This window comes from Salvia hispanica, chromosome 4 (assembly GCF_023119035.1).
Source record: "Salvia hispanica cultivar TCC Black 2014 chromosome 4, UniMelb_Shisp_WGS_1.0, whole genome shotgun sequence".
Classification (NCBI taxonomy): Eukaryota; Viridiplantae; Streptophyta; class Magnoliopsida; order Lamiales; family Lamiaceae; genus Salvia; species Salvia hispanica.
Genome location: NC_062968.1, coordinates 24478288 through 24504424, shown reverse-complemented (window position 1 = coordinate 24504424; position 26137 = coordinate 24478288). Strand labels below are relative to the sequence as shown.

Here is a 26137-nt window from a genome sequence, read left to right as displayed (position 1 = left end):
TATTCAACTCAATATTTTAAAATTTGAGCAAAATTATTTTTAAAAAATTAGAAATTGAGTCGGGCTATTTCATCTTTCGTTTTCTTGTATAAATGTGTAACAATCAAAAGTACTATAAACATAGTAATTCCTATTAAGATAACAAAATAGGAAGTAAAACACTGGTACAAGACAGGTAGTTTAGATGATAACACATGGATTGCACACTTGCACTGCATCAAACAAAAAAAAAAGAAAAGAAAACATAGGCCCGTTTGTTAATTTCCTGCGGACTTTAGGCTGAAAACGACACCAAATTGGCAAATAATATAGTTTTATTTAATCCAAAGTAAAATAATAATAATAAAAAGTAGTGAGAAATGGTTGTAGAGGTGGATAGGAATTGGATATAAAAAGGGACCAATTGCTTCCCAATATTCCTATGCAATCTCCTCATTCCTTCCTTCCTATTCCTAAACCATTCATCATTCCACAATATATTTCCACAAAACTCAAAGAAACACAAACACCTCTTTATTAACTTCAATCTTTTTTCACACCAAAAAAAAATCAGTTTGAATTATTGCAATGGAAAAGAACACAAAGGCATCAAGATTCAACAGAATCTGTGTCTTCTGTGGAAGCAGTCCTGGTAAGAAGCCTAGCTACCAGCTTGCAGCTGTCCAGCTTGGAAAAGAAATGGTAATTAATTTATTTCATCATTATTTCATCATTATTTTGTAGTTTTTCTAATAAAAAAAAAATGTGTAAAAGGTTGAGAGGAACATAGACTTGGTGTATGGAGGTGGAAGCATAGGATTGATGGGTTTGATTTCTCAAGCTGTGTATAATGGCGGCCGCCACGTGTTGGGGTAATAATCAGATTATTTTTATTTATTTATTCTTTTTAATTCTTTAATTTATTTATATTTTGTTATTCCACAGGGTGATTCCCAAAACTCTGATGCCTAGAGAGGTAAGCATATTTTAAAAAAAATATTGTACTTATATAGTAAAATGGCATGTAATTAGAATAAATGGCGATATCAGATAACAGGAGAGCCAGTGGGAGAAGTAAGAGCTGTTTCTGGTATGCATCAAAGGAAGGCTGAGATGGCTAGACAAGCTGATGCTTTTATAGCCCTACCTGGTACGTCGGAATAATTATGAAATTAGATGAAATTCTAATTCGCCCCACAATTTCAAAAATCAATTGAAAAACATCACACGCAGGCCACCACATATTTTCATAAAATCCAAGCACGATTATTTTTCTGATTGATTGTGGATGAAGGTGGCTATGGTACATTGGAAGAATTGTTGGAAGTCATAACTTGGGCTCAACTTGGAATTCACGACAAACCGGTAATTTCTAACCATTTTATTCAATATTTGAAATGTGTGATGTGGTTATTTATGACAAATTATAATTCCTTTTGGTTCTTCTTTGTTAAAAAGGATAAATAGAAATATCAACAATATGATTCCAATATGAATTATAATTTACAGGTGGGTTTGCTCAATGTGGATGGCTACTACAATTCACTGTTGTCGTTCATAGACAAAGCTGTGGATGAAGGTTTCATTGCACCATCTGCCCGTCATATCATTGTGTCTGCCCAAACTGCCCATGAACTAATGTCAAAGCTCGAGGTACAACACACCCCATGCATCAACTATAAAACAAATTTATAAATATTTTATTAACACTATAAATTTTATTTCATCGATGATCATGGTGGAGTAGTATTATTTTGTGGTTGGTGTTGCACGTTTTGTTGCCTGTAATTAATAAATTGGCATTTAAAATGCAGGATTATGTTCCGAAACATAACGAGGATACACCAAAGCTTAGTTGGGAAATGGAACAACAATTGGGCTATACCACAAGATCAGATATTGCTCGTTGACTTGGAATTTATTAAGTCTTAATTTATTTAATTAGGCAAAGTACATATTTAATTTTGACACACATGCAACGTCACATGATGCTTAGCTAGGCCTAGGGATTTACATAGTTTAAAATACTCCATTGATTTTAAATTTAGTGGAATTTTTATTCCATTATTTTGTGCCTAGTGTTGCATTGTTCCTCTGTTTGATCCTTTTTTAAAGTGATAATCTCAATTAAATTTGTTAGAAGATGTTTATTGTGTGTACTTGTTGCAAGGTGTATTATTATAAATCAAATAAATTATCATTAGATACTACGGTGTGTATACATAGGGAATGCATGTGTTGCTACATTGTTATCACACTAAAATAATGAAATAAATCAAATCAAAATAATACCAAAAAGTTGGAGCAAAGTAATAGGGCATTAGCGCGACATAAGTGACACAACAAGATTAATATTGTCGCTCTAATCCTATGTTCATGTCCCCCATCTTATCCAATTAATGCATTAACTAATCGATCTTCTTCATGCTTTAAAAGTATTCACATTTATTATTTTATCTTATAGTTTCACAATTAAGAATGCTGTGGGAGAAAATCAATAAGTCTCGACAGTTGGACGTACGTTAGTATGATTCAAATTCTAATTTGTCTCGCAATTAATTATCTTTCTTTGTCTACTTGTTCGTACCAATTTTTCTTCTCTAATAATTCATTCGCCCATAAAAAATAGTCTGTTATTTGAAAATAAAAATTATTTCATTAAGAAGAAAACATATCATAAATAAATAGAGACTAATTTTTGGTTATGGATCAAATTGAAAAAAAAAAACACTTGGGGGGAGTATTACTAATTGGTCAATTTCATCCAAATTAACTTTTGCTATGTGAACAAAGGATTCAAACTACGAAAGATAAATAAAACTAAGGTGCAACTTAAACTTTATATTGGTCAATCCATGGGAGAGAGAAGTGTTGTCGACAGAAAGTGATGTTGAAGTTATAGATAAGAACTGAAATAGAGTGTTGATTAGCAAGTAGGCTCTCCACTTTGTTTCATACTCATGTAATAATTAATTTAATTATGTAGTTGATGCCACGCATGGTTACCACCACATATGTATGTCTTAAATGGTGTTGGAGGTTGGGTGGGTTGACAACACTATATGGATACTTTTGACTACTGCCGATAATTTTTGACATAATATATACGAACACATATAAAATTAAAAGATTAATGTCAATATTTATTGTTTTCATTTCCTTATCAAATTGATCCAATAAGAATAATACTATAATTATTTGATTCATGGTTTATGTTTTTATTGTTTCACTTTTCACATGTCATATTCTTTCCACCCCGCCTTGATCATCAATTCAGCAAGCCCCGCTAGTTCAAGCCATTATATTGTGTCAACACAGATAAGATCGTGTCACTATAAATTCGTGTAGTGTACTGATGGTGTTCGAGTTTGAATGTAGTAGATCAAATTCATATTCAAATTAAGAGTTTCCCTAATAGATCGTGATCGAATTGGACCTTAACAGGTGGGTCGTCATCAGATTGACCCGATAACAACCCAACCCACACAGGCCCTAGTTAGACACTCGAAATCCATCGTAGCATAACCAAAAAACATACGTTGGTGGAAACTTGGCGAAGGGTACCCATACCCGGATCCGAATGGGCTTGATCCAGGTAGAGGCACCGTCCGGCCAGACGGTCCAACACAAGTTCGTTTCAATAACAATTAGGCACTTGTATGCAATCAACTAGCATCCATGTAAGCATACATATATAGAACAAGACAACAAGTTCAAGCATTTACTACAAAATTTACACTCAAGATGGATAGATATGCACATAAAGCACATTCCCTAAGAAGCACTCTAAATATGAAAAAAATCTAAGCATGAAATGGTGCAGCAAGCGAACGAACGGTTTTCTACGTGAAAGATTGAGTGACGGACGATGTAGTCACCAGAGCTGAGAGAAGGCCAATTATAACTGCGCTGTTGTAGGTGCTCGGTTCAGTTTGCATCGAGTTGTTTCTTGAATCCACGAATGACTCGTTGAGAAATGGCCCACCGACTAGCGCCCCCATCGCAACGTTAGGGTTTGGCTGTTCCGACTCGAGCCATTTGAAACCGTCCTTGCAACCGGTCGTTGCATCAGTTGGAATTGAGGCTCCTCTGTGATGGACATATTGGGGATACTTATCTCCATAGCCCACAAGAAAACTCATTTTCAGAGGGTTGTTTCCCAATACAAAATCTGCCTGAAAATATCAATATATATGTAAGCAAATAATAGTCACATCTCAAATAATAACTAAGAACTATTAACATCCATTTGAGTTAGATAGTGCTGATATGTATATATACATAATATTGATATATTGTACCTGAGATATTGCGAACTTTCGCAGATCTGACGGCCTGAAATCTCTTCCGTTACAAGACAACTTTGCTGTTCGGGACGAGAGCATGTAATCGCTGTATATGACCGCAAGAAAGGCTGAGGCGACGGGATGCTGTAAGGCGTTCCATTGACTTATCCATACTAATCCACCTGCATAGATAAGATTGAGTTAACATTATAAGCTCACACAAGTTTGTATTTGCTCGAGACTCATCGATGAAACGAGTTCAAGAACAAAACAAGCATATGATCAGAAGGAAGATTACTGTGTGTTCTGCTAGTGGTAGCAGTTGGAGATTTGGGTAATAGACCACACATGACTGCTTCTGCCGACTCTCTATACTTGTTGAGAACGTTGGAATTGGAGACGTCCTTTGATCCGAAGAAGGAGACTCGAGACAGGAGAACCTGCAGTAAGGTGCTTCGTTACTTTTTGGACTGTCAATAAAGCCTATTGAAATGAGAAATCGGAAAGCAGAGATGAAACGTGCCTGCACTCCCGCCAGCTTGTTGTCCCAGCTAAACCACGTTGGGCCGCCCCAATCAGCGAAATCTTCGCCATTCTTTCCAGTCAGGTATTCCATGTATGATCGATCCCGTGTTGCATGAAAGAGCCAACTTGCTGCCCACAAGAGCTCATCACCGAAGCCAGTGGAGTTGTAGAATGTTTGCACTTCGGGAATGCTGGCACTATACGATCCTCTGTATTTGTCCGCGAAAGTAAATAATTGTTTAGCATGCTTGAGAAGTGTGGCTGAGTACGCAGAATCGCTGCTCCTAAACACCAGAGATGCTGATGCTAGAGCAGCTGCTGTTTCTGCAGCAACATCGGTTCCTGGAGCAGACGTGTTCACCTGCGTGAGAGGCCTTGCCTCGTTCATGTCCTCGGGTCTCTCCCAACAGCTATGGTCCATTTTAGGGCTCCCCACCTTCCAAACCATTTCAATATCAAGAAATGGCACATAGGTGTTTCAAAGTCGTAATGCACTATGTGTCACGAGCAAATCACAAAAACGCACGAAATTGGCTAGCCAATTCGACACCACACGACTACATTTGAGGGCGCTGACAAGCCAGGGACTTTTCGATAACATTTTTGGATATAAATACATGAGAAAAGACAGCTATTTATATTGAAAACACTGCACTATGAGAAGGAAAATACTGCAAGATAAACTATGCAAAAGCACCTAAAGCAATGAAAGCAACAGCATTACTCTAGTAAACAAACTTGAGATCTATCAGAATTAGGATGAACTATGCAAAGCAGGAAAAAAGGCAATTCACCTGAATGTATAACACATTATCAGTAGGATGAGCGTTAATGAGGAAGTCTGTGATCCACTTAAGAGAGCCTTGGACGGGCTCCAACTGATCTACAGCCTTCATTTGGTCGCCATACTCGAGGATGGACCACGACAACACTGTGGCAGTGAAAGCCATGGGAAATCCAAACTTCATATGATCACCGGCATCGTACATTCCCTTGGAAAGATCCAATTTTGCCTCACTCCCGTCATCCAAAGCCGAATCCCCCCTCCAAGTAATCCGATTATCCTCCAGCTTTCCAGCTTCAGAATTCAACAAGAAAACTCAAAAACTCCAGCATTATTTTTGCTTTAGCATTCTAACACAATTGATCAAAATTTCATCTTTCTCCACTCTTCAGAAATCTCACTGTTAACTAAGGATAACCTCAAATCTTAGGAAACTATTCCACTTCCAAACCCAGTTACAGCATTATCTTTTCTATAGCATATAAATCAAATTAGTCCAAATTTAATCACTCTCCAGCCTTGAAGCTTCATAACTAATCATTTCCCAATTCCCCAGTTATTTTTTCTTGAGCATATTAGTCAAATTATTCCAACCTTATTACTTTATTTCGACACAGAAGTAACTAATAAGGAGCTAAAACCACTATCATTTTTCCAACAAGAAATCAAAAAAAGACACACACAGAGAGAGAGAGAGAGAGAGAGAGAGAATGTACATTTTTGTATGTCGAGAAACTGGGTTGCAACCTTGAGAGCATCAGCATATTTCTTGTCAATGGCGCCGGGAGGGCCAGGAACAGGGGCAGGTCCAGAGTCAGATTTGTGAATCTTGGATCTAACAGTGAAGAAAACAGCCAAAGCCACAACACCCGAAACTATGAAGGCTATAAACCAACTGCACCAACCTCCTTTCGAACTACTCTTCTCCCCCATTTTCTTCCAGAGAGAGAGAGATATGAGAAATGTATGTCTTCCCGACTGCAAAAGATTAGATTTTGACAAGACCCAAGTTCTTGAAATCTCTAAAATTCAGCAAATATTTTATAATCGAGGGAAATGAAAATGCGTATGCACAAGTAGTAGTAATTTTTAGAGGAATATATTAAAGAACAGTAAAGGTAGAATCTTGTGTGTATGAAAATGATATCTTTGGATGGATTAGGCAAATTGTGTCAACCGACACTCGCAGTTGTTAAACATGTTAGTACTATATTCCTACAATTTTTTTTTTATCATTTCTTTCAATAAATAACGAAAAATTCGGAAACATACTTATACTAATAAGTTTATTAATTTTCTCGATCGAAACCATGACAAGTTAATTTATACCAACCTTGATAATGTGATTAGCCATATGATTGAGATTGCATTTGGATATGTGTCGGTCTTCTTTCATCTATAGTACTCCGTCTCCACTTAAGATAACACGTTTTCCTTTTTAGTTTATCTCAATTAAGATGACACATTTCATTTTTTGGAAACTTTTTCTCTCCAATTAATACACTCAACTACTCTTTCTCATTCCTATTAAAATATCCATCTTTCTTTATCTCTATACTTTAATATTTACACTCACTTTTTTCTCTCCAATTAAACACCTTAATCACTAACTCCTAATATCTCGTGCCGGCTAAGCAATGTGTCATCTTAGCCGGGACGGAGGGAATATTTGTCATGTCACCTTTGTCAACAATAAATGATAATTTATTAATATATTAAATAGTACTCCCTTCGTTCTATAGTAATAGAGTCGTTTTGCTATTTTGGTACGTTCCATTATATTATAGTCATTTCCCTTTTATTAAAAGTCAACATACTTTTCCACACCTCTTTTACCTTCTCCTATTTTTTTCTCTCTTCATCTCTCTACCTTTTTCATTTTCCACTTTATTTTCTCTTTTACTTAATTCACCTAACACAATTTTTCTTAATCTTCATGCCGAAAAGAACGCTTTCATTACTATGGAACGGAAGGAGTAGAATTTTGAATTTAAAATATGAAAATAAACTGTATTTACTTTAGTAATAAATGATCATTTTCATAAATTTAAATTATACTCCTTCGTAAAAGTACTTTCTATAAATATTTATTGTTTTTTTTTCTATTTACTTTTTTAAATTACAGGACAACCTAAATATTTACCAAATTTGTTGATATTTTTGGTAATTTTCCTGCAAAAATATATCGGCATACACCATTTTTAATTAAAATAAAAGTAGGAAATGAAAGTAAATAAAGAAATCCTTAGATAGCATTTTAAGAAAAGTAGTTTAAATTTTAAAGATTAATTTGGCCCCTTTAAAATGAATGTGGTGTGAGTGTGAAAGCCCAGTAGCTTTTCAATGACTAATGAAATGTGATGAAAATTGCTCTCACTCAAATCCTAATGCTTCAATGTTGATGCTATGGTCTGATTCTGAATAGTCTCGCTCTCTGATTATTTTTTTCCGATCAGGTAGATTTTCTTCCCGCCATACCTTCGTCTCCATTTTCAGCTGAATGGCGTTTAATTTTATTTTTTAATTGTAAGCGATTTATAAAGGTTTGGAATTTGGTGGGAGAAGATGGATTTCTCTAATTTGAATGAATCGCGAAAGGGTCTGTGATTTAGGGTTTATGGTTGCAAAGCAATTTCGGATTTACTCGCTTTCTGATTTTCCGGCGTTGAATTGTTAATTTTCAATGGCGATTCTTTGTAATGAGGCATGTCGCTTGCTTGTGTGTGAATCAACTTGTTTGTTTTTGTGATGAAATAGTGTGACCATGTTAGTACCTTTGCTCGAAGTATCTACGCGTGTTGATTAGGAAGCAGCAGCTGAACCTCATCAGTATTCATTTTCCCTTTCCTCATAGATTTAGGGCACTTAGGTGAATTGATCATTTATCATAGATTAGTGAGCAGCAGCTGTATTTGGCGTGATTATAATTACAGTGGCTTCTCCTACTTTCCCTGAGTCCGATTCCGAGTCCTCATCGTCCTGTTATTATTCATCCCGTGCTCATCTATGCAAGTTTTAGAAGTAAAACGGACTTGGTGCATTGTCGAGCTCATGTTTGTTGCTTTCTAAGATGGAGAACTTTATGAGGAGCAATTTGGTAATAGTATATGTTTTATCAGTGTGCAATGTTTAAAAAGTAGATAGTGATCAATATGAGTCCATTATACTAGTAGTATTTTTCAAACTGTTTGAGAAGCTGAGATTGGAGATGTGGCACATTTGGAAAATAGTTCATAATGTAGTAAGCAGTGAAATATGAATTCTCCTTTTTCTTAAGCAGATCATTGGTTCCCGTCTGTATTAGCGGTATTGGCCACTATGTTTCTCAGTTTAAAAACTCATCGTACAGGAACTTGGCATGTCGTTATGATGGTTTTAGCATATCTGAACTTAATTTGACCTTATCAAGACATTAAACGAGCATTTGGCACAGTTGCTTACTCACCGAGCCTAATTTTGTTTCCTCAAAGAATGATTAGTTTTCCTTGCATTTGAAAATTACTGATTGTTGAAGCAACCCAGTCTAAGGTGTAAATTCTACTACTTAACTGAGACAGTGTGATGTGGGACACACTTGCAGAGGAACATAGCCAGCATTTCAATTACATTGGTGAAATCTGGGGTGAGGATCTAACCAAGGTAAGCTCATCTCTTGCATTCAACTGAAAACATATTGATGATCCTTAGTCTGCTGTTGAGTAGTACCAGATGAAAGTTTGGTTATCTTCTTCAAATGGTTTTCTTTCATGCCTTGCCGAAAATATTTTTCTGATGTTATTCCTGTCTGATGCTACAGATGGATGGTGAATCTAACGAGCAACAAACCAAGCGAGAACGATTGAGGACGAGATGGACACCTGCTCTTGATAAAATTTTCGCAGACATAGTTGTGGAACAGATTCGACAGGGAAAGAGACCAAACAATATTTTCGACAAGAAAACATGGACTCAGATCCGCGAGGAATTCAATAGACAGACTGGTCTCAGTTTTAATAACAAACAATTAAGAAAGCATCTTAATGTTCTACGTACTCGTTATCATAGTTTCCAATCCATTTATACGCAGAATGATGCAATGCCAGATCCCTGCTACGCAGGTTTTGAGATGTGGGAAGATATCGGGGTATCTCTCTTATCTGTATGTATCAAGATGATTTTGAAGTTCTCAAAGAAATCTTGTTTGATAAATCCCAACTTGCGTGCAGGCACAAGCAAAGATGGAACCAGCGAAGACAAAGGAATGCCCTATTTACGAGCAGCTATGCACAATATTTGCAGATTCAGGCGTGGATGGAAAATACGCCCAATCAAGCCACTACGGAGGATTGAACAAGTCAGCTGGAATTGATCAGTTTAGTTCGGAAGGTGCAAACCCAAGTCCTAAAACTCCATCCAAGTCGAAATCTATGCTAGGAAATGGATCTTCGCCCCAAAACGTTAGCAAGAGCATGGCTGACAAAAAGAGAAAGCGTACTTCTGAAGTTGGATCCATCTCTGATCAAAGTCACGGGCTAATTGACACTATGGCTACAGCCTTCTTAGATATGATCGAGTCCTCTAGGCTTCGAACAGCCACAAAGCCTCAAATGGATGAAAGATTCACCATCACTAACTGCATAAAAGCGCTGGACAAGATTGAAGGAGTTCATGACAAACTTTACTATGCTGCCTTGGATGTGTTTGAAGAGAATCCTAATTTCAGGGAGTTGTTCCTTTCTCTGCAGAACGACTACCTTCGACTAACATGGTTGCAGGGAAAATGTGCTCCATTTAGCTATTGAGTTCTGGTTCGATTCGTCTTTTTGACTAAGGGTGCAGTATCTCTTTTGCTTGTAAAGTACACAGATCTTTTGATCCCTTGAAGCAGTGTATAGGAATGGGATTTCGTAACATGCTCAGGTGTATATAGCCCTTAGTTTGTAGTAGTAATTTGAATTGCGCTTATTTTTATCAATGTTCAATCATTTAGTATTTAAAGTACATTTCATGATAGAGATATTTCCAACAGTATGCTGCAAGAAAATCTAATTCACATTTCACAGTTTTTGAATTATACTCAATTAGAATTTAAACTGTAATTAATTTGGTATGTTATATAATTACATAACAAAATAACAATGTGCGAGGTTTATAATATGCAAGTTGAGATGGCCGAGTTGGTCTAAGGCGCCAGATTAAGGTTCTGGTCCGAAAGGGCGTGGGTTCAAATCCCACTCTCAACATAAGTATTATTTTTTTAAAGTTAAAACTTATTATTGAATAATTATATTGGACAAATAAAACAATTCATATTTTTTGTCAAAATATAAACCGACAAGGATATTACCATAAAAAATAATTAATGTATTGTTTTGTAATTTGAGATGTGAATCTAAATATACTTGATGGAAATATTTAATGGGTAAAAATATAAAATGGAAAGGACATTACCATTAAAAAAAAAAACAATGCAGTAATTGTGTAAATATGAAAACTTAAAAGGATTCAAACGTAAATAATGAAAAATCCGAATGACCAAAACCCTCACTATATAAACACCCTTTACTAAATAAAGGCTCCCTTTCAGTCTCTCTCTCTCTGTACTCCCTCGATTGATTGAGAGCTGAAATTCTGCAATCATGTTGGTTTATCAAGATCTGCTCACCGGTAATTTGCTAGTTTTGGGTTAATTTAGTTTTAATTTAATGGTTGTTAATAATTGTGTGTAGATCTGCTTGTGAGTTATATCCTTTTCCATTACTAGGTTTTGATTATTTATTTAATTTGGTTTTGTTAGCGGGTGCTTGATCTGTAGTGTTATGATTCTGATCTAATTGAATTTTGTTTTTAGAGGCTGGTTTCTGGTTTGTGATTTAGGTTTTGATAAAAATTAGATTTATATATTGGAATATGAATTATGATGTTGCCTTTAGTTTAGTGAATTAGTTATGATATTTTGGATTTTGAATATGATAAATACTGTAATTAAGATTTATTTGGATTGCTCTTGAAGTTCATAGTGTATTTTTTAATTTTTGTTTGTTAGTTGGTTGGGTGATGGATTTGTTGTGGATTTTTAGTTGCTCTAAGAAATACATATGGTTGTTTGTAGGTGATGAACTCCTCTCTGACTCTTTCCCCTACACTGAAATCGAGAATGGAGCTCTGTGGGAAGTTAACGGAAAGGTTAGAATTTGCACTTTGTAGGTCGATGTAATGTCATTATCTGTGACTGTATGCAAGTTTATTCTGTTTCTCATCTGTCTGAATTTTCTGTTACCACAGTGGGTAGTTATGGGTGCAGTTGATGTCGACATCGGAGCTAACCCTTCGGCTGAAGGTGGAGGGGAAGATGAAGGAGTTGACGACCAAGCTGTGAAAGTGGTTGACATTGTCGACACATTCAGGCTGCAGGTTTGCTCCGTGTAGTTTTATGTGTTACTCGTGTCAAAAATGTGATTTTTGATGTTCATGGTTTGAGCCTATTCTTTTATAGGAGCAACCTCCATTCGACAAGAAGCAGTTTATTGCATATATCAAGAAGTATATCAAGACTTTGACTCCCAAGCTTGACGCGGAGAAACAAGACGAGTTTAAGAAGTCCATCGAGGGAGCAACCAAATATCTTGTCTCTAAACTCAAAGATCTCCAATTGTAAGAATCCTATCTCTCTGTTTTACCATCCTTATAGTTGTAAATTATGTTGACTGTTGGGATTTTTTGGTTCATGTTTACACCTATGTATTTATTCATAAATACATCATTTCTGATTTACCTTGTAGATCTTCTATGTTTATGATGAAATTGTAGCATTTGCAATTGAAATAGAATGATGAGTGTGTATACATTTTCTGTTATCACAGTTTTGTCGGGGAGAGCATGGCTGATGATAGCTCGTTGGTGTTTGCTTACTACAAGGAAGGTGCGACTGATCCAACATTTTTGTACTTCGCCCATGGCTTGAAGGAAATCAAGTGTTGAGTGTCTGGAAAACTAGTCACTTACCCGAGTGTTTCTCGTGTTTATCTATTATAGTACTCTTTAAGACATTATTCGTGTTCGTCCGGATTTAACTTCAAATTTTCGTTATGTAATTGCATTTTTGACCTAATTACTTATATTTTGGTTGAATGTTAATTTCTTATGATTGTGATCAAATTAATTAGGACTTAATTATTTAGAATGAAAGCTAATGCCATATGTTTGATTTTCTTCAACGTCTGCAGGCATCTTTGTTTTTCTTTGTAGATATAAGGTTTAGTAGTACCATCTTTTGATTGTGGTATAAAGGATAGAGACAATTTATTATTTGGCCGATCATTTTACTGCGATGATCAAATTAAATTAATTCGATTTCATAATTTTCATTGGACTAATTTATTTGCCTGAAACTTGCAGCCAACAGTGGGTCAGACAACTGTCAATCACTCTCGAGATATGGATTGATCAAAATTGTTCTAACAATATAGTACTAGTGATATGAGTTATTAAGGCTAGTAGTCATGGTAATTTGTTTGAGCAGTACATTTTCTTGCCCACTCCTGACTGCTTTTTATTACTCCATGTTGGTGGGTTTGCCTTCAATATATCCCTTTTGCCATAAATACCAAATGAATACAGTACCATTACATTGCAAAAATAGAAAAAAAAACAATACTCAGATTAAAATTTTAAGTACAAAAACAGATTGCTGTCTAACCAACTCCAACCACACCACAAATCTCTTCACTTCCAACAAATTCTCTCTCTCTCTCTCTCTCTCTCTCTCATTGATGGCGGTCATCAAAGCTCCGAAGAAGGAGACTTCTTGCAACGGCTCCAAACAGAAAAAGAGACAGCCGCCGCCGCCGCAATCCAAACAGCCTTCTTCATGGGATCAAATCAAAAACCTAGTAACTTGCAAACAAATGGAAAATGCCAAAATCCATCACCCCTGCGCCAGGATTTGCACCTTCATGGACGTCGCCGCCGCCGATAAGTCGCCGGAGAAAGTCAAGAGAAGCAGCTGCGGCCCCCCTCACGGCGGTGCCATGCAGCTGAGGAAACTGTCGGGCTGCTACGAGTGTCGCGCCATGGTCGATCTCCCGTTGCCGAGAGCCAACGTGTTCCCATGCTCTCAGTGTGGAGAGATTTTCCCCAAAATTGAAAGCTTGGAGCTTCATCAAGCTGTTAGGCATGCAGGTACATCTCTCTCTCTCTCATCACTCCTATTAAATTAAATGCAAATAGCTGCAAAAGTTTGGAAGTTTGATCGAATTCTGGTATGTCCCGCAACTTCAAGAATTAGTCATAAAAATCATAATATTTGGTGTTGTCTGCAATTATTCAATGTCGAAATTTTTTGGTGAAATTATCTACTCCATGATCACTGATAAACTATACATGTATGTCTTAGTGAGTTAAACAATGTCTTCTATTTATATTGAAAGTGGCGTCGTTCGACTGAAAAATGTTAGCAGTACAAGTAGACAAACAGTTTTTTTCGCCCTACTCAGATTGCGAACAAATCCAAACTCCATAATATTTCTGCCTTGATTTTTAAGATTGATTGTTAAAATTAGAGGGACAAAACAAAATTTGACGAAACATAATGATTTTTTGGGAAATTTATCCATTAATATACCATGCATCTGAATATACTAAGTGTGATAGTATAAATCTGTTAATTCTATGTAAAATATCTAATTTTGGAATAAGATTAATTTAGAATCCCATATTCAGTCCTTTCTATGTCCATGATTGATCATTTTTCTTTATGGTATACATATATGTATCTCTGTAGCACACATGAAGGTGTGGAAATGTTTGATCACTTTTATTAATTTACTAACCAATGATATGTTTAATTAACCAACATATATGTTTGTATTTCGGTTGTTGGAAAATTTAAATTTGAACTTGAACTAACTGTTGCTCTGCCATTTCATTTGTAAATGGACCAGCTTATGTTAGTAAAAATATGCAGCTGTCATATCATATAATGCATAAAGAAATACATGGATACACGTGGCATTTGGTGATTGGTTTTACATGATTAAATTTGTGTATAAAAAGGGATTATTTCGACCCAAGCCAATTCTGTTTTATCATAGACCCCACTATCATGTACATGTTGGTGATGCTTTATGCAAACTTTATTTCTTTTACTTTCTTCAATATTTTAAATATAATTTTATGATTCGTATCGTTTATTTAGATAGTATTAGCTGAACTTTTACCAAAGTTTTTAGAGAGTCTTTATCAGTTCAAATTGAAAATGGTTGAGCATACACTAAAAAGTTTGATTTGTAAATTTTATGATAAATTCATACACTATTTCCAGTGTCTGAGCTGAGTCCAGACGACTCGAGCCGCAACATAGTGGAAATAATATTCAAATCCAGCTGGCTCAAAATGGAAAATCCAATATGCAAGATCGAAAGGATATTAAAGGTCCACAACACCCATCGCACCATCCAACGGTTCGAGGGCTACCGTGACTCAATCAAGCTACGCGCCAAGCGGAGCGCAAGGTGCGCCGCCGATGGGAATGAGCTGCTGAGGTTCCACGCCGCCACCATCACGTGCGCACTCGGCGCACGCGGCTCCTCGAGCTTGTGTGGCTCCGCGCCAGCTTGTGGCATCTGCGCAATCATTCGACACGGGTTCAGATGCAACAAGACTATAGGTGTCTGCACGACCGCCAGCAGCGGTCGTGCCGACGACTGCCTCGCTGTGGGCGGTGGTGGCCCCCGCAGAGCCATGCTGGTGTGCCGCGTGATTGCAGGGAGGGTGAAGCCGCGCGTTGAGGATGACGCGCCGGCTGGCTCCTATGATTCTTTAGCCGCCTCAAATACGGCTTATCCGAATATGGAGGAATTGTATGTGTTTAGTTCAAGGGCAATTTTACCTTGTTTTGTGGTAATTTACAATTTACAAAACGCTTGAGTAATTAATAGCCATATTTTACACCTTCTATTTAATTTATGTTCAATATGTTTTAAATATAGTAGTTGCATAATAGTATAAAACCGGGATCATCCATGAATATAGATTACTAATAGGTTTAATTTGTATGTGTGTGTTGGCCTAGTAGTAGAGTGATTAATTTTTGAAGTTAATAGTCTCGAGTTCAAATTCATCGTGATACAATCTTCAAATTTCTGATCACATACGTGTAATATATTATTGATGTTTTTAAATTAAGTGATGTTGTTTTATATATGAGTAAAATATATCAGTTAGTGACATTATTTTATAATAGATGACAAATTTCTTGATTTTTTTGTACTTTTATAAATAGTAAAAACCTTTTGGACTGTACACAAAAATAGACATACTAAACGATTATAATACAACTTAAAAAAGAATGTATTTTATTTAATTCTGTTTTTAATCAATCCATTGAGTTATGGTAGTGGTCGTTAAGCTGAATTTGGACACCTATCTTCAAGACAAGGACGCAAGTTTCAAATCACTACCTAAACTACATTAACTAACACAGATTCATTCACTTGATCCTTTTTGTAATGTTACAAGTAAAATTGCTTTATTTTGCATTTGATAATATGATTGTTGAATTAATTTATTAGGCTGCTTAATTAGATTGTTTAATTAATGGGTTAGGATTAGGAAAGTGATAGTTAGGAGACATGTCGCTTCGACCAATCGTCTCCATTGTTTTATAGTCTAAAGAGTAGGTAATCAAGAATTATTGTTTTAAACATTAATTAACATGCTGGAAGAGGCATAATTTAAAATTTGTCTTTAATGACTTGGTATTTAACCAAATTTTATGATTTAAATGGTTATGAATCTCTTAAATTAATTATAAACAGATTAGTGAATTTTAGTTAGTGGAGTAGGCTCAGTCCATTTGGTATTTGGGCTAAATTCGGATAAAGCCCAGTTGAATACTTGTATTTGGGTCCATTTGGAATTAAGCAAGGAAACTAAAATAGCAACAAACAAGAAGAATTGAAAGATTTCCTAATTTCAAACATGAGTAGGTCAATTTTGGTCCTAAATATATGGTCGAAATACCAATTATGTTCAAAATATTCACTTTTTGAAAAAAGGTCCATAACATATGAAATTTGTGTCATTTACGTCCATTTTTTACGGCTCCGTCAAGTTTTGACGGTGAACCGTCAATTAGTGAAATTTTGACCCGATTATGCTTAATCTCGGATTATTAGTCATATAATTATTTTGCTAATTATTTTTCTAATTAAATTGTTTTTTAAGACTTTTTTAATTTTTTTTCTATTTCTAATTCAAAAATATTTCTTCACACTACACTCCAAATACTTGGAAATGGATCGACTCCCTCCCAAGTCTCAACTCTCCAACTCTCTCTTCTATCTATCTAACCTCTTTCTCTCCACACAAAAACCACAAAAAACACTAAGTTTGATTCCGACCTACAACGCCGTCGAAGCCGCCGATTTTATCTTGTTGCCCTGAGGAAGAAGACGACGCAGGGAGGACGATGACGAACCCTAGTTCTTCCTACCATGATCGTGGAGCTCCGCCGTTCAATTTTCTAGAAATCGATTTTCCAGAACCCTAGTTCTTCCGACCATGACCGTGGAGCTCCGTCGTTCAAATTTCTATGACCGTGGAGTACTTCTGACCATGACCGCGAGCTGCCGCCATTGCCGGAACCCCTACTACACCTTGACTCGGCCATATCCGATGGGTCAGACGATTTATGGTGGTGTTGCAGAAATTAGGGTTCTTGAGAAAGAAAGGGAGAGATGAAATTTTAAGCTTTCTCCAATTTAGTCACCTCTGAAATTGATGCCTCAACATTTGTCCCACTGAAGAAGAAGAAGAAGAAGAAGAAGAAGAAGAAGAAGAAGAAGAAGAAGAAGAAGAAGAAGAAGAAGAAGAAGAAGAAGAAGAAGAAGAATTAATGGAATGGTGTTTGCCATTGTCATGTTGTCTATTTGTGAGGATGGTTGTGTTGTAATGAATACTCTAAATACTTGTTTATTATGTTGATGGTGTGTACTGGCTTTTTTATGGTAAGTACTTGTTGTTTTATGGTGGATACTTGATTTTGATGATGGTATTGATTGTGCCAGTCACACAGAAACATGTTTTTGACATCATACACTACTGACCTTTAATTCAGTTGTAAAATGTTTGGGACCGATTTGATCTTGATTATAAATATCATGGACTACTTTGACCTTTGCCTAATCGGGTTAAAATTTCACTAATTGACGGTTGACCGTCAAAACTTGACGGAGCCGTAAAAAATGGACCAAATTGACACGAATTTCATTTGTTAAAAGCATCTCCAATGCAAATAGGCCAGGTACTCTCTCTCCTGCCACGTCAGTGACCACTAAAAATCCATTTAGGCCAGACCAGCCATAGGCCAACCACAATAAAAATAATTCAAAAAATACTACATTTACGGAATTAAAATTACGATTAAATTACTTGAATTAAATTTACGAGACATATACGAGAAAATTCATTAATTGCATTAAAAAAGGTACATAGATAAAAAAAATTACATAATAAAGAAAAAAAACTATCGCCATGCAGTCCTCCGTGCCCACAACTCTTCAATTATATCCTTTTGGAGTTGAATATGAGCATCCACTTGGCGCATGTCGGCAAATTCCTTGAGGCGGCCGGCTTCATCGAGAGGTACCCCACGTCGTACGCTAGGGGTGGCCGTTTCGTGGCTTGTGAAACCGGCGGCGGTTAACGCCGATGACCGGAAAATGTAGCCGTCACGGTAGGTTCCTAGGATTGCAGGCGCAGGCCAAACGGTCGGAAAACCCGTTGCTGTCGAAAACCGCCGATTTCGACACAAACCGCCGCGGTCCCGCCGGGGGTGGGTTGCGGCGTAGGCGTAGGTTGGTTCCCAAAAGGGGTCGGAAACCGCCGGTTTTTGGTCGAAACCGGCGGTTTTCTCAAACCGGCGGATCGGTCGAAAACCGGGGTTTTGACCGTTTTCAAAGTCTCTTTGGGTTTTACTATAGAATTTAAAAGTTATAACTATAAGATTTAAATAAAAAAATAAAAAAAAAAATAAGAACCTACCCAACACTGAAACCGCTGCAGAACCGAACCCGACCGGCAAACCGGCGTTAACGAATGGATAACCAAATCCGGGCCCGTTACGGTTAAGCATTCGACGAACCGGAACCGGCGGTGAACCGTGGCCATGTCTATTCCAGTCGTCGACTCACCGATGTGGAGGTACTCATCCCACATGTCGCGCGCCCTCCGTAAGCAACGCTCCGATGGCCGCCGGCATTTTTGAATAGGGGTTTGGCTGGCCCGCCAACCGCACGGCCCGGAAACACAGATATCGACCCCATGCGCACGATACGCATAAACAACTCCGCGCATTCTAAAACGTTCGGAACATGTTCGGAAAACGCGGTTCTGTGTCGTTGTAAACGTTGATGCCCGGGCGTGATCCCGTCAATCACCGTCGGGGGTGGATAACCCGTGGGGCAGGTATCGCCCGTTCGTTCCCTGCGTACGCTCCCCATCTTGCGGCCAGGGGCATTCATGCTCGTTCATCCTCCGTTCGTACTCCTCAAGATCCCCACCACTCCCAAACCCCCTGCTACAACCAGTTACTCATCGCCGATGATGCTCTTGTACGAAAGAAAAGGAGGAAATCTCGTTAAAACAAGCGGTGCAAATGAAAATGAAACTAAAATCGCGTTTATATCATATATTTAGGACAAAAATTGACATTTACTCTTCAAACATTCCTACATAAAAAAAAAAAAAAAAGGGGAGAGAGAGAAAAATTTGGTACTTTTCAATCAATTGATGATGGAATTGAAGTCAATATAGTGAAACGATTACCAAATCATCCGCGCAATTAATCCATCCCTCTTCAAAATTTTGTTATTGGAGCTCAGCTCACATCAGTTGTTGAAGAAATGGTAAATTCTCTCTGCTTGATTTGTATTTTAATGATGCAATTATCCTTGATTTCCTGAATCACGAATTTGTGTTGAATCTCGCAGATCCGGTTCATACTATTGCAGAACAGGCAAGGGAAAACTCGATTAGCCAAATACTACATTCCTCTCGAGGAATCCGAGAAGCACAAGGTTGAGTACGAGGTAATTCTCTTCAACTTGTTCTGTGGATTGATTCGAATTTGTGATCCCAAGCTGTGAATCTTGAGTTATAATTCAATTTTCTTTTGCAGGTTCATCGTTTGGTTGTGAATAGGGATCCCAAATTCACCAATTTTGTAGAGGTCATAATATTTTTCAACATATGTTTGTGATCCTCAGTTTCTAATTTTGCCTATTTCTTGTAATGTGAGTGTAATTCTTGTTGTGTGTGTGTGTGTGTGGATATATGGAATTGTAAGGTGAAGAGAGTGTCACAAAGTTCCTTTTTTTCTTCTTTCATTACTTTCATTGTTCATACTCTTATGAGGTGTTTACTTTGGAAGATGTCATAATAAATGTATAAACATGTATTTGAATGAACAATCCTTCAAATGCTCAATCCTATACATGTTAGTGTAATCCATAAAGTATCCCTTTATGAAATTTATTCGCCGTAGGGTCTTGGTTGTGTTATAACGGCACGTTAAGAAGCTGATGGGATCTTTTATTGCAGTTCCGAACTCACAAGGTCATCTACAGGCGATATGCTGGTTTATTTTTCTCGTTGTGTGTAGACATTACGGACAACGAGTTGGCTTATTTGGAAAGCATTCACTTATTTGTGGAGATACTGGATCACTTTTTCAGCAATGTGTGTGAGCTAGATCTCGTATTTAATTTCCACAAGGTATGCTGCTGAACCGTTTGGTTTCAATAAGAATCTGCAGTGAAACTTTTGTTCTTAAATAACTACAACCTAGTTGCTTAATATATTTATTTATGTTTTATCAGTTGTAGCTGTGCTTTGGTATGTTTTGTTTTTTTGAGGGGATGTGTTGTTTTTGTATCTGGTCTTGATTGTCAACATAGCAATATTTTTGAAATATGTGTATGTACTAAGGATGAATGATGATTTTGCACCTGATTACATACCGAGCTGGAAATCTTTTATTCATGTGTTGCCCTAGAGTATGATCATGGTACATCTCTCGTTGGCTGGCTGCATGTTACCAACTACTTGAACCTAAAATCGTGTGAGCTATGATGGCCTACAGAGATTGATTTCTAATTCTTTTTGTATATGAGAAATTGTCTCAGTGGTGATAATTGAAAACTTGGCCTCTCAATAGTGTCAGTGTGTACGCTGTTTGTTTTCCTTCTCTTTTCCCTTCTTAACCCGTTCTTTGGAGGTGTTTTGGTACTGACATTTTGGAGGGTAATTGAAACTGATCGTATAATCTGAAAATTGTGTACTTCAAAACATTGATGGATGCATGAATTTAGTTCCTTTGGTTGCTTCTTTCTATAATGGTGCTATGTGATTGTGATCTGTGTATTTCTCAGCGCATTATTCAGAATATCGTGTTTACCTTTGTTCTCATTTAGCTGGTTTCAGACCTGATGAATATTCTGTACTGTATACTGTACAGGTGTATCTCATACTAGATGAGTTCATACTTGCCGGGGAACTGCAAGAAACAAGCAAGAAGGTAATACATTTTTTTTTATAACTGTACCACAGCAATATTATCAAGAATCCTTTTGTCAAATTTATTTTGTGGGCTTTTCTAATCCGAACACTATATTTGGTAATACCCTTACACCAATTTCGGCAGTTTATGTTCGAGCATGACATACCTCATCTTAATCTCATGTGCACTTTAAAGTAGCAGTATTGTTAATATTTTGCGTGGATTTCACTGGATATAGCCGCCACTTTTTGTATACACGAATGGATGTTATTTGAACGTATTTAGCTAGACTGTAGTAGCTAAATCTGCATTGTTCTATTCTTTGTCGCGTGTACAGAAAATGTTTATTATTTGCAGAGAAATGAAATGAAAAATGTTCGTTTTTTCCGTTTTCTATGGAGAATGATTTGTCATTCAAGGAATTATCTCATTCCATTTTGTTAATCATGAACTGTAGGCAATCATCGAGAGAATGGGAGAATTGGAAAAGCTGGATTAGAGATTGCTAGGAAGAGCACAAACGAGGCTAAAGAATACCAACGTTCAGCTAAAACATACTCTTGCATCTCTCTTACACCGTGCATGCTTGCATCAGGTTATTATACCTATCATTCGTGCATTTTGCTGCATTTACTGCATTATCGAAAAAAAAAACTACCATTCGTGGTTTTTAACTTCTTATTTGTAAAGGTCCTAAAAATTCTCTTTGTTTGGTAAATTTTATTTGGATGCTTGTTGATTCAGCTTGTACTAAATGTAAAAGGATGTAGTCTGCACAGGGTTGAATTATTCATAATTGGTGATAAAATATCAAATTTTCTTCCAAGAGACAATGTGATTCAGTCTTGTTGGTCTCTTGAGGCTCTTGTTGATGATTTTTGATATTTGAATTTTAAATTATGATAGATATGTTTGTTTGTTCGGATAAATATGAGATTGTGATGGATTTTGGTCAATCTTGAACTAAATATTTAAGTGATTGTGGACTTGTGGTATATATTTGAAATGTGTAATATGAAGTCAAATTATCAAATTATTCATTCAGCGGTAACAAGCTAGTATCTTGATTGGCCTTCCCTTTTAAGAGATTAATTTAATATCGTGAAAAGAGATTTATTTAATATCGTGGGAGCCAATGACTCACATATCAAATACTATTAAACTCATAAGAACATACACTATATTTGATCTTAGTCATAAGGCCGAGAAATGTATGCTTTTTTTTTCATTCTTCCACTCCGCTATGTATTTTACTGGATCACCTCAACTACTTAGTGATTACTTCCAGTGTGGATACTCTACATGTTTTATTATTTTGAGATACTAAAACATGAGAGTTAGGATATATCATAATATTGCACTAGATGTATAAAATAACCGTATTTGCCAATAAAAATACACATAATAAATTAAATCTGAAAAACAAAATTATAGACAAACCGAGGATCTAGGATCTCATATGAATATCCTCTCCTCCTCATTATTACTTCATTCTTATTTCAAATAATGAGAATATAGTAGTATTTCTCAATAATGAAGTATATATGCAGGTAAATCCGTCTCTAATCCACATCAAGGGCACTTTTTGCGGCCGTTGTGGGTGGTCAACGAGGCATAACACGGGCAGGCATCCTGGTTGCCGGAGGTTCCCGGTGGCACACACTGGCACCGACTGCAGCACGTGCCACACGCTCGGTGACACATATTTTGCCGAGACGCTAACTGGCACCTTCTATCGCATTCCATCCCACAATCTGTATTCATTCAATTATTCATCATAATTTCACAAACAATATGTATGTAATTCATATATCTATTTAACCTATTTTTGCTTCATCCAGATTGCCTCCTCCAATCCCATCCACACCTACACCCTGCAGTTATAGCATACAAACCAAAGTATTGAAAATATAGAAAGAAAATTGTTGTGAAAATCATTCTATACATACCGTTTCATGTAATTGAGCAATGGAAACAAATAAGAGAAGTGTGATAAAGCAAACAAGAAGAGAAGTGGACGTAGGCATGGCTATTATAAGGCTAAATATATTTTGTGGGAGATCATATGAAATTGTTGAAGGAAAAATTATGGTATTTATAGTGTGAGAATGAATGTGGAAACGTCTTGGAATCTAAAACCTTTTTTTCGTAATATTCTTATTTGCCTTCCTATATCAACTTGCAATAATAGAGGAATCAACCAGCTGGAACGCCCCTTTGTGTGTAGCTTGTAACATCCTTTTCAATAAGGAAAATTACCAGAATTATCGACGTGGTGCATACATGTATATAAATGAAAGACCCGACTGACTAGATGTATTAAATGGCGTCTTATAAGTAACCGAACGTTTCAATCACATAGTAATATTTTCCATCCACCACAGCATACATAATTTCACCTTAATTTGACACAATATACATAATTTCGCCCAAATTTGAGATTATAGGATAATGAAGAAAAATATAAATATTACGATAGTAATTGGCTATGAATTCATTCTCCTATCACCGACTTAAAAATTTGTTTCTAGTTGTTATAGGTGATGGAGTGAGAGTGAGACATAAAAGAGTTTGGCAAGAAACAATTATAGCGGTAATTAGAAATAATTGTTTTACATTCCTGCACGTATATCCCTTTTAACTGCCCTTTTCATCATAATAATTCAGTAATCAATTACTTTCATCACCGACTTTGCCTTTTTTTGGCTATATATAAAGTTTGATGCCCAAGTTGAGTTCCTTTTTTTCATTCCAAAATTCCTTAACAAACACAGAACACTAAATCTTATATAATCGAGACGGAATATTCGGTTCCAACTAAATTGAAATTTAAAATTTTGTTCAATTTTGGTGTTTTCATTTAAATTTGTGATAAATTTTGATTTTTCGGTTCGTTCAAATGTATAGAAACAGAAAAGAAAATGAAAACGAATGCACAGTTGTGATAGTTTAGATTTCGATTTTTTGATGATTCAATTTACTAGTTCGGTTTGATTTTCAAAATGATCGATTTCTTGTTTAATTCGATTTGAGCAAAAAAATTAAACCAATGTTCATCTCTTGCCAAAAGAATTTTATAGTAAAGTATGTTTCACTATGCCAAACTTTGTAAAATGAAATTATTTGTATGTGACATTATATATCTTGAAAATCGAAGGCATATTAATTATGTTATGATCATATCATAGTTGCTACAGTCTTCTGGAATATACGTGGTGCAACACATGGACGATATATATCTACTTGTGAAAAATTCAAATTATGAATAATGTATATATGTGATTGATAGAGAGAGAGGGAGTATTATGGTTTTATCGCAAAAAGATGAATATTCACTCTTTTCACCATTCCTTTGGGTTGGCAATATTATTCCAAGAGTGGAGCAACTTTTATTATTCCTCACTCGAAAAATAGATTGCTGCGGGGTCCGAATATTAATAGTTTTTGATAAGTCATTCCTACCATTATGAAATGAATTATTCATTTAGTTACACTTGTATGAACATCAAATTTTTAATAATCATATAGTATGTTAAAGTATCTCTAAATTGCTTTACTGTTCTTTTTCTAGTAGTGTATGTTCACTCAATACATGACGTTCCAAAGATTTGAGTTAAATTAGAAGACTGAAAACAAAACTTATCCGAAACTTAATTGGATAGTGGATTATAACCTGGTGTTCAAATTTCCCAATGCAACAGAATTGATCAATTAGTGGATTATAACCTGGTGTTCAAATTTCCCAATGCAACAGAATTGTCTATTGATCAAGTGAATGATATCAAAGATTGAGTGAAGATTGATACTCCCTCCATTTCATAGTAACAGAGGCATTTCATTTTATGCACTTATTTTGAAAAAATAATTATAAATAGTTAAAGTGGAGAAAAAGTGAAGTAAGAGAGAAAATATTATACTAGATAAGACTTTTTTCTACATTATTCTCTTTCTTACTTTACTTTTTTTCTACTTTAACTAGTTATAATTATTTTTTCAAAACGAGTGTGCAAAATAAAATGTCTCTATTACTATGGAACGAAGGTAAGTTTGTTGTCTTGGTCCCTGGTCCCAGTTGTGTTGTGTTGTGATTTGAGTAAATTCACTGTACCGGAGTTGTACTGAATTGGAGTAAAGATTGATAATATGTTTCTTGTCTTCGGTGTCCAGTCGTGTTTTTCTAGCTTTTGCTATTGATTATATGGTGTTGGTGCCCGAGAGTTCGGTTTTATTATTGTGTTTTATTTCATTAGTTGTTCCTATTTGTGTTTACTTTAAATTGATTAGGTTGTTGGTGTTGTCAGATGTTTTGTTATTTTGTAGGATTTCTATTTTTTTTATTGGAATCTTAATCACTTGTGTGAATCTTTACTCATTTGTATGACTAGCTCAAGCGTTTTTCTCTAAATAATAAAATCTGGTTTTACAAATTACAATGATTACATCTTTAATCGAGTAGTTGTTTGTACTTGTCTTGACCAGTAACATAATAGTAATAAATCCTATTTTTTTTTTCTTCACTTTAACTGCTGTTTCTATTATTACTTCAAAACGAAAACAGAAAATGAAACGTCTCTATTAACATGGAACGTAGAGAGCAATATCTAAGAAGCCAAATATCAGCTAAAATTTAAATAAATAAAGGCCTATACTTTTCTCCACTTACTAATAAATTCCAATAATGGGCCGCAATATTCAACTAGGATACATCTCAATTTGAATTTGGATTGTCCATAAAACAAAAATGCATCTTAGGCCCAATCAACAGGCAAAAAGGGTTTGGACACTTTTGTTCACCGTTGACGGCAAGTAGAAATTGGGAATTATGAGATTAATTAGATTAAATAAGTTATTAATTTAGGAGCTATAAGGATATATCGGTGGGTTTGTGTTAAAATGACAACACCTCTTAAAGTGATATTGTGACATCATGTATCCAACAATATTATAAACGCTACACAGCAATAGCATAAACGTTATAGATTGTTGTCTAAACGCTACACGACAATAGTATAAACGCTATAGATT

The 26137-nt window shown here is 36.0% G+C and overlaps 7 protein-coding genes, 1 non-coding gene and 1 pseudogene across 12 annotated transcripts; 6 read left to right on the top strand and 3 right to left on the bottom strand.

Annotated features, from left to right (window-relative positions):
• Nucleotides 1–432: 432 nt before the first annotated feature.
• Nucleotides 433–2121, top strand: LOC125219554 (cytokinin riboside 5'-monophosphate phosphoribohydrolase LOG1-like). The gene is made up of 7 exons (XM_048121565.1): nt 433–681; nt 754–851; nt 925–955; nt 1030–1129; nt 1274–1344; nt 1489–1632; nt 1794–2121. The coding sequence occupies exons 1-7, from the start codon at nt 568–570 to the stop codon at nt 1887–1889; spliced, it is 654 nt and encodes a 217-aa protein (XP_047977522.1). The 5' UTR covers nt 433–567; the 3' UTR covers nt 1890–2121.
• Nucleotides 2122–3614: 1493 nt separating this feature from the next.
• Nucleotides 3615–6661, bottom strand: LOC125218256 (endoglucanase 10-like). The gene is made up of 6 exons (XM_048119892.1): nt 6291–6661; nt 5585–5868; nt 4789–5226; nt 4564–4705; nt 4281–4447; nt 3615–4154 (listed from the first exon to the last, which is right to left on the bottom strand). Exons 1-6 carry the CDS (start codon nt 6505–6507, stop codon nt 3822–3824), a joined length of 1581 nt encoding a protein of 526 aa, XP_047975849.1. The 5' UTR covers nt 6508–6661; the 3' UTR covers nt 3615–3821.
• A 1237-nt stretch (nt 6662–7898) lies between these two features.
• On the top strand, nt 7899–10556 carry LOC125219019 (L10-interacting MYB domain-containing protein-like). 5 transcript variants are annotated; one of them, XM_048120862.1, is made up of 4 exons: nt 7899–8030; nt 9155–9213; nt 9371–9712; nt 9780–10556. In XM_048120862.1, exons 3-4 carry the CDS (start codon nt 9371–9373, stop codon nt 10353–10355), a joined length of 918 nt encoding a protein of 305 aa, XP_047976819.1. In that variant the 5' UTR covers nt 7899–8030; nt 9155–9213; the 3' UTR covers nt 10356–10556. The 5 variants fall into 5 exon arrangements, with proteins under 5 accessions (XP_047976819.1, XP_047976818.1, XP_047976815.1 ...); XM_048120861.1 differs by having other exon boundaries at nt 7907–8030; nt 9132–9213; nt 9371–9697; XM_048120858.1 differs by having other exon boundaries at nt 7907–8030; nt 9132–9213.
• Nucleotides 10557–10715: 159 nt separating this feature from the next.
• On the top strand, nt 10716–10796 carry TRNAL-AAG. The gene has a single exon. It is a non-coding gene; the product is annotated as a tRNA-Leu (tRNA).
• Nucleotides 10797–11090: 294 nt separating this feature from the next.
• LOC125222887 (translationally-controlled tumor protein homolog) lies at nt 11091–12697 on the top strand. Its single transcript, XM_048125754.1, has 5 exons — nt 11091–11220; nt 11666–11739; nt 11839–11967; nt 12050–12207; nt 12417–12697. Exons 1-5 carry the CDS (start codon nt 11193–11195, stop codon nt 12532–12534), a joined length of 507 nt encoding a protein of 168 aa, XP_047981711.1. The 5' UTR covers nt 11091–11192; the 3' UTR covers nt 12535–12697.
• A 144-nt stretch (nt 12698–12841) lies between these two features.
• Nucleotides 12842–15528, top strand: LOC125222886. Its single transcript, XM_048125753.1, has 2 exons — nt 12842–13734; nt 14876–15528. The coding sequence occupies exons 1-2, from the start codon at nt 13056–13058 to the stop codon at nt 15478–15480; spliced, it is 1284 nt and encodes a 427-aa protein (XP_047981710.1). The 5' UTR covers nt 12842–13055; the 3' UTR covers nt 15481–15528.
• Nucleotides 15529–19299: 3771 nt separating this feature from the next.
• LOC125219581 (AP-2 complex subunit sigma) lies at nt 19300–21938 on the top strand. Its single transcript, XM_048121599.1, has 6 exons — nt 19300–19460; nt 19545–19643; nt 19733–19783; nt 20155–20328; nt 21071–21130; nt 21570–21938. The coding sequence occupies exons 1-6, from the start codon at nt 19458–19460 to the stop codon at nt 21609–21611; spliced, it is 429 nt and encodes a 142-aa protein (XP_047977556.1). The 5' UTR covers nt 19300–19457; the 3' UTR covers nt 21612–21938.
• A 270-nt stretch (nt 21939–22208) lies between these two features.
• On the bottom strand, nt 22209–22327 carry LOC125185705 (annotated as a pseudogene).
• Nucleotides 22328–22457: 130 nt separating this feature from the next.
• Nucleotides 22458–23174, bottom strand: LOC125218226 (gibberellin-regulated protein 11-like). The gene is made up of 3 exons (XM_048119859.1): nt 23062–23174; nt 22935–22986; nt 22458–22866 (listed from the first exon to the last, which is right to left on the bottom strand). Exons 1-3 carry the CDS (start codon nt 23137–23139, stop codon nt 22685–22687), a joined length of 312 nt encoding a protein of 103 aa, XP_047975816.1. The 5' UTR covers nt 23140–23174; the 3' UTR covers nt 22458–22684.
• Between the last annotated feature and the right edge of the window lie 2963 nt (nt 23175–26137).